We start from the raw sequence: 8,008 nt of genomic DNA, 5'->3' as shown, positions 1-8,008 counted from the left end.
CACTGATAATAATTCAACCTCTCTTCACATCACAGCCTTTGTTGCTCTCTGTGGGAGGGTGACGAGAGACATTAGGGAGGAGGACGAAACGGTAGATAATGTTTATTATCGTGGTGAAAGTCAAGTGATCGAGTGAAAAGACGGGACTGAGGTAGCTGCTGCAGTGCAGGTCAGATTCACTCAGCAGATGTGTGTGTGTGTGTGTGTGTGTGTGTGTGTGTAAGTGTGTGTGTGTGTAAGTGTGTGTGTGTGTGTGTAAGTGTGTGTGTGTGTGTGTGTCTGTGTGTGTGTGTAAGTGTGTGTCTAAGTGTGTGTGTGTGTCTAAGTGTGTCTGTGTGTGTGTGTAAGTGTGTCTGTGTGTGTAAGTGTGTGTGTGTGTGTCTGTGTGTGTAAGTGTGTGTGTGTCTGTGTGTGTGTGTGTGTGTGTGTGTGTCTGTGTGTGTAAGTGTGTGTGTGTCTGTGTGTGTGTGTGTGTGTGTGTGTCTGTGTGTGTGTGTAAGTGTGTCTGTGTGTGTCTGTGTGTGTGTGTGTGTGTCTGTGTGTGTGTAAGTGTGTGTGTGTGTGTGTGTGTGTGTGTGTGTAAGTGTGTGTGTGTGTGTAAGTGTGTGTAAGTGTGTCTGTGTGTGTGTGTAAGTGTGTGTGTGTGTCTGTGTGTGTGTAAGTGTGTGTGTGTGTCTGTGTGTGTGTAAGTGTGTGTGTGTGTCTGTGTGTGTGTGTAAGTGTGTCTGTGTGTGTGTGTAAGTGTGTCTGTGTGTGTGTGTAAGTGTGTGTGTAAGTGTGTCTGTGTGTGTGTAAGTGTGTGTCCGAGCAGAGCCAGGGTTTACACTGGCAGCGTTGGGGAGACTCAGCAGCTGGGTGGAGATCATCTGTGAGGAATGTGTCTCACTGGGTGTGTTTGCCGGGTCAGATTTCTCTCTCAGTCTGTGTGTTCACAGGACAGAGCCTCCAGAGAATCCCATGTGTTATTACTCGCCTGGACTCTCTCTCTCATTCACTCTCTCTCTCTCATTCACTCTCTCTTTCTCTCTCCCTCTCTCTCTCATTCTCTCTCTCTCTCTCTCTCTTTGCCTCTCATTCTGTCTCTGTCTCAGTCTCTCTTTCCCCCCCCCCCCTCTCTCTCTCTCTCTCTCTCTCTCTCTCTCGCTCTCTCTCAATGTGTCCGGACATGCACGTGGCAGTAACTTTGCGCTGGCGTTAATGTGGGATGACCCGTGTGTCGTTAGGTTTTTGAGAAGGCAGCTTTGAACCCTTTGTCATACTCTGCATTCATTTTAGCATTAGGCAGTAGACACACACAGTGAGACACATCAAAGAGGACAAGCCGGTATGACTGCTTCCAATGCCAAAGCAACACCATCTTAAATGAAAAAGCATATTGTTTTTCATTATACCTCCGCCCTGAGTTATAAAACTTTGGGCGGGTCACAAATCTTTTCAAACTAAAACCAAAGCTAACACAGAAGACAACATTTCCACATGCCTCTCTTGCTCTCTTTCTTTTCTTTTTTTTCTTTTTCCCCCGGACGGGGACCATCTAGTCCCTCCTGTCAGAAAGTAAACACGGCCCTATTCTCACTCGGCACAGCTGAATGGGTTTCATTCCAGATGTTCATCTGCTGAACACGAGCCAACTGGGCCAGTGCCTCTCGTGCACACTCTGGTCCAATCAGGATTGGGCTTTGAGAGACAGCCCCTCTGCAGGCTTACTGTGTTGTGTGGTGGTGTTGATCCGGGACTGTGAGTAAGTGGGTGTGAGGTTAGAATGTAGTGAAACTAGAGAATGGAGGGCTTGTTTTCTGCCTCTCACCCCCGTCCTGTCCTGGGTTGTGTCTCGCGGCTCCGGCAAGCTGGGGTCTGACTGCATGTGTTGGTCGGTTCAGGTTTTTGTAGCGCTGAACAGGAATGTGTTTTTAGGTGGATACGGTGTGTTTGGTGTGTTTGAGGGTTAAGTGCAGGCCAGGATGGAGAATTTCACAGGGTGACGAGGAGCTCTGCTGGGAGAAATCCAGTTAAAGGTGAAGAGAAAAGGCTGTATCACTGAAGCCCTGTCGACAGCTTGGCCGGAGCTGTCTCTCTCTCTCTCTCTCTCTCCTCGTGTCTATTTCTGGATGACGAGAGGTGTAAATCTCATTATATGTCTGTAGGTCTTCCAAAAAAAAAAAAAAAAAGAATCAGTCTAGCAAAAGAGGATCTGTAAAAAAAAATCATCGTTATGGAGAAGTGAATGAGTTGCCAGGGGATTTCTGTTCTGCCTATGTGTGCTTTTCTATGTGTGTGTGCGTTCCTATGTGTGAGTGTGTGTGTTTCTGTATGTGTGTTTCTGTGTGTGTGTGTATGTGTGTGTTTTGGTGTGTGATGCTGACTGTGGTATCGTATCTGTGGAGCAGTCTATGTATGTGTGTGTGTGTGTGTGTGTGTGTGTGTGTGTGTCTTGTTGCATGACGCTGGCTGTGGTATCGTATCTGTGGAGCTGTGTGTGTGTGTGTGTGTGTGTGTGTGTGTGTGTGTGCGCATGTGTTGTGGTAATTGTGGTATCATCACTGTGGAGCAGTGTGCTGTGAATAGTTTAGCTCTGTGGGGGAGGATTTGTTGGATTCATTACGTGTCATTACGTGATTCTGTTGTCATTGTGTTGTTTATAATGCTGTTGTTTTTCTGGCCCAAGGCTCAGTAGACATGTGGAAATGAAGTAAGAGATGTTTTTAAGGAGGGAAGAGCCACCCCCCCCTAGACCCTGGCCTTGACTGATTGTTTTCCCCGATCTCTGCACTCTCTTCCCGCAAACTCTGGTTCCGCTGTGTCTCCCCGAGAAACAAGACTGTCTGTCATTATCCTGCCACAACAAGTGCCCAGTCACCTCTCTGACCAATCACAAGGCTCAGAATAGTGCCTGTTGACACAGACAGGGGTTTTTTTTTTCCTGTATCATCGGAGATTCATATTGGCTGTCTCTCATGTCAGTCGTCAGAGACGTCAAAGTTATCATCTACCTGCTGTCACTGACACAAACTGATAAAGTCTAAAGAGAGAGTGAGAGAAAAAAACAACAACAGCGACTGTGAAATGGAAGACATCAGAAGCTTGACAGTGGCTGTATTTACATTATCTCTGATAATCAGAGAGACGCTAATCTCAGAACTTTTCCTTTTGGGGAGATGTGTGGTGGTTATCTCCCCTCTGGAAGCTTCTCAGGATGCCTTAGCGTGTGTGTGAAGAGCCAAGCGACATCTGTAATGGCCTGCAGGCGGAGCAGACGGCTGTGGATGGAGGCTGCGCTGAAAACAAACAGAGGGGTTGGGGGGGTAGGGGGTGGTGGCTGGCATGCTACATTCCACAGCTTAAAGAGGCTGATTTAAACCCAGCGGTGTGTCTGTGTGCCCCAGCCACTCCGCATTCACCCGCTCTCCTGCTCTGGCTGCAGTCACGCTGTTCTCAGAACAGTTTGTGCTGTGTTCTGGCCTGAAGGCAGATATGGAGGACCTCACAAACGCTTCTCACAGCTCCAGTGGCCTCGTATACATTACACTTATATATCCAGTGGCCTCGTATACACTACACTTACATATCCAGTGGCCTCGTATACATTACACTTATATATCCAGTCGCCTCGTATACACTACACTTATATATCCAGTGGCCTCGTATACACTACACTTATATATCCAGTGGCCTCGTATACATTACACTTATATATCCAGTGGCCTCGTATACACTACACTTATATATCCAGTGGCCTCGTATACACTACACTTATACATCCAGTGGCCTCGTATACACTACACTTATATATCCATTGGCCTTGTATACACTACACTTATATATCCACTGGCCTCATATACATTACACTTATATATCCAGTGGCCTCGTATACACTTATGGCACGAGGGAAAACAGCCGTAATACTTTTATAGTGTTGAAACTGAGATCAACCCTTCACAACACCATGACACCAGCCATGCATCTCTCTCTCTCTCTCTCTCTCTGTCTTCTTTAAAAATAAAAGTAGGAAGTTAGCAGCCTGCTTGGTGATTTCTAAGGAGTTTGTTTGCTAACTCTCAGGACTTTTAGCTACGTTGGTTTTGAGTTCTCCGACGGTTTATTTGACTTGTGCAGTAAACAGTCCTCAGTAGCTCCTGATGGTAATATTGCGTAAAGGGGGAAAAAAAAACAACCACCAGTACGGGAACTGGTTGACAGAGATCCAGCATGCCTCAGAACAGGTCTAGCATGTCATGCTGGGAAGCAAGGGCTTGGTTTCATACTGGTAGTGCCAACGATCATTTTACAATCTGAAATGATGGTAAACAAACCCTAGTAAAAACTCTTAGGAACTTGGTTTTCATCACTTCTGCAATCCACATTCCTGTCTGATGGCAGATTCTTGGAAAAGAAACCCAGGGGCTAAGACACGTCTAAGCACTCCGGTTCTTTCAACATTTTGTATATGAATCAGTCTTTTTCACGTATGTGTATTAGGATTATCACAAATCATTTTTCGTCCTTTTGTCAGTCAGTCTGTGTTTGGAGGAAGACTGGTCTCTGAAAGGCTCTGGGAAGGCAGAGGATCCAGTGTGTGCTCCACAGGTGGACGTGAAAGACTCCACTGTGGTTACATCAGCTGATTCAGCATACAGACTGGATATGCAGTCTGCATCTCCGCTTTCACCAGGGCCTCAAATGAACCCCAGTTACACAGAGAGAGACCCAGAGAGAGGGAGAGAGAGAAACAGAGAGAGGGAGGAGAGAGGGAGAGAGAGACAGAGAGAGGGAGAGAGAGAAACAGAGAGAGGGAGGAGAGAAGGAGAGGGATCTCGTGAGACAGTTTTAGTAGAAAGTGCTGCTTCCCTCAGCAGCGGCTGGCCTCTCAGAATGCTGACTGGCCCTTTTTTTTTTTTTTTTTTGCCCGAGTGTCAGTTTTCTCCACAGTCCAACCTGACTGGGTTTAATATCTGAGTCAGCATTGTGAACCACACAGTCAAATTTTCAGACTGATTTTGTTTTTCTCTGACATGCAGCCTCTGAACTGTGATGATCAGATCCGTGTCATGAGGCACAGTTGACATCATTCTTGCGATGTGTCTGAGTGTCATTTCGGCTGAGTGTGTAATGATAAAGTGCATTGGTGGATGTTTAATATTTCGGGAGTGGTGCTGGTAGACGCTGCGGCTTAAGTGTACCCTTCAGACATGCCCATATTCTCCCACAAAGAGGAAGTCGTGGAATAATTCTTCTGGGGGTTTTTTGTGTTTTTTTTTTTTTTTTTTTATGAAGTCTCCTGCAGACTGGCAAACTCGAAGCAATTCAGAGAAAAAAAAAAACGCTCTTCCACTTTCATCCCTTTTATGGTGCTGATTCGGTGTATTTTTTTGGGTACCTTTTGAATTAATCTCAGGTTTATGTGTTTATAGGTGAATTTGTTTGAACTAAACTATCTGATACGTGTGTTGCTCCATTGTCATCCCAGCCAAATAGCTATGGTTACTTGACACTAAAAATTATAGATGGTGATATTTAAAAAATAATTACTGACTACCTTTGACAGAGCTATAAACTTGAAGTTTGTTGAAAAATTAGTTAAATTACAACACTTCATCTGTTCAAAGGTTCTGTCATAATCTGACTGTGGTTAGTAGGTTTAAGTCTGGATTTCGGCTTTAAGTAATAACAGAGCTGATTGTGTCTCAGTCTCTTAAACTGCTGGGTTCGGGTTGGACCCTGACTGAGGACTCAGTGAAGTGCTTAACTCTGCTGTCATCCTGTTTTCTGACACAAAGTCACAGTTTCACCGTCTGCACCGTTAAAGCCATCATACTGTGTTCTGACGGGTTTTCTCTGTCTGCCTGTGTGTCTCAGACCAAGTGCTGGAGAAGGCCATGCATAAGTGTGTTCTGATGGGTTTTCTCTGTCTGCCTGTGTCTCTCAGACCAAGTGCTGGAGAAGGCCATGCATAAGTGTGTTCTGACGGGTTTTCTCTGTCTGCCTGTGTGTCTCAGACCAAGTGCTGGAGAAGGCCATGCATAAGTGTGTTCTGACGGGTTTTCTCTGTCTGCCTGTGTGTCTCAGACCAAGTGCTGGAGAAGGCCATGCATAAGTGTGTTCTGACGGGTTTTCTCTGTCTGCCTGTGTCTCTCAGACCAAGTGCTGGAGAAAGCCATGCATAAGTGTGTGCTGAAGCCACTGAAGGGTGTGGTGGAGACAGCTCTGCAGGACTTCCAGGTGAGCAGTGGGGTGTGGCAGCAGCTAAAGGAGAACCTGGCGCTGGCCAAAACCAAGCGGCCGCAGGACATGGGCGTGGACGGAGCCCTGCCTCCCGACCCCGTGGCCATCGAAAAGATCCGCCACAAGTTCCAGAACATGAGCAAGCTGTACTCGCCGGACAAGAAAGTGTCTCTGCTGCTTCGCGTCTGTAAACTGATATATACCATCATGGAAGACAACTCAGGTAAATGCAACAGACCTCACACACACACAACCAGTGACTTCTCCTTACACACCGAGTGACAACACACTAAGTGTCAGTGTGTATGAGCACCACTGAATTAAAAAACAAAAAAAATAAAGTTCATCTACGGTTATTTATTCTGTCATAAGTCACTGTATCTGGTTTAAATATTAAGTTATTGTAAGATAGTTTAAGGTAGTAGGTCTAGTACACGCTGTGCTTGAGGGAAGTTCCAGTGCTGAGTGTCTGATGGTGTGTTTGTGTTTTTGTTTGTGTTTGTGTTTGTGTGGCATTAGGGAGAATGTATGGAGCAGATGACTTCCTCCCCATGTTGACCTATGTGCTGGCTCAGTGTGACATGCCTGAGCTGGACACAGAGATCCAGTATATGATGGAGCTGTTGGACCCCTCTCTCCTGCACGGGGAAGGTAAGGTTCTTTAATTCTACAGCTCTTTAGCACCTTTCTAATTCTGCTCTATGGCACAAACTCTGGCCCTACGTTAATCGTTTTAGACCACAGATTAGAGATCAGCTTTTCATTCAAACCACCATGTAATGCAGAGATAATAAATCAGTAAAAGGACGGAACAATACACCTGTCTTTACAGCCTCTTATCTCTTACACGGTAGCCTGCTGCCAACAGCGATACCAGGTTTGTCAGTGATAACAGGTTCGTTCAGGGGAAACGTAGATCCCAAAGTGCAGACGGTGCAGACGGTGCAGACGGTAACCACTCTCCTCTCCTCTCAGGCGGCTACTATCTGACCAGTGCGTACGGCGCCATGTCGCTCATCAGAAACTTCCAGGAGGAGCAGGCTGCACGGGTGCTGAGCTCAGAGACGCGCAACACGCTGCACCAGTGGCACCGCCGGCGCACCGCCCAGCGCACCATTCCGTCCGTGGACGACTTCCAGGTAACGTTCCTCCCCCCGGGGGCCAGACAGGGCGCGTGAAAAAGAGTGTGACTCAGAGTGTGACTCAGTCTCCGCACACAGGAAACAGAGCGGTTAAACGCGCTCTGAAAACGAGGGTCTGAAGGTTTGTGACTGTTTTGTTTTTGTCTCTGTGTGCGCGCGCAGAACTACCTGCGGGTGGCGCTGCAGGAGGCGGACAGCGGCTGCACGGCGAAAACCCTGCAGGTGCGACCCTACGCCACCACGGAGGAAGTCTGTCAGATCTGCGCCGAAAAATTCAAGATTCAGGACCCCGAGAACTACACCCTGTTCCTCCAGACAGAGGAGACCACTCAGCAGCTGGCCCCCGACACCTTCCCTCAGAGGATCAAGGCGGAGCTGCACAGCCGGCCCCAGGCGCTGCCCTTCTACTTCGTCTACCGCAGGAACCCCACCCGCAACAGCACGCAGAACGCCGAGGACCAGCTCAACGGCAACCCGGAGCCCGTCTGAACCCGCCCTCCGCTCCACGCCGGACCCCAGAGGCCTGCTGACCTACAGACCCCTGCCCTGGTTCAGAATCTCTCTCCCTATCACTCCAGCAGCCTGGCAGAAAAAAAACAAAAAAAAACAAACAAAAAAAAAACCCCATGTGTTGGCAAAGCCTGTAC

At 47.5% G+C, this 8,008-nt stretch overlaps 1 protein-coding gene across 1 annotated transcript in view; it reads left to right on the top strand.

Moving 5' to 3' along the window:
* rin2a (Ras and Rab interactor 2a) overlaps nucleotides 1–7,850 on the top strand; it is a 22,627-nt gene extending 14,777 nt beyond the window's left edge. Inside the window, exons 8-11 of the mRNA XM_030772436.1 lie at nucleotides 6,134–6,442; nucleotides 6,739–6,870; nucleotides 7,195–7,358; nucleotides 7,524–7,850. Coding sequence (XP_030628296.1) covers nucleotides 6,134–6,442; nucleotides 6,739–6,870; nucleotides 7,195–7,358; nucleotides 7,524–7,850 — 932 coding nt within the window. The remainder of the gene's footprint in view (nucleotides 1–6,133; nucleotides 6,443–6,738; nucleotides 6,871–7,194; nucleotides 7,359–7,523) is intronic.
* Nucleotides 7,851–8,008: the final 158 nt, after the last annotated feature.

This window comes from Chanos chanos, chromosome 4, assembly GCF_902362185.1.
Source record: "Chanos chanos chromosome 4, fChaCha1.1, whole genome shotgun sequence".
Classification (NCBI taxonomy): domain Eukaryota; kingdom Metazoa; phylum Chordata; class Actinopteri; order Gonorynchiformes; family Chanidae; genus Chanos; species Chanos chanos.
Note: the sequence above shows the minus strand (reverse complement) of the source record. Positions and strands in the feature narration are given on the sequence as shown.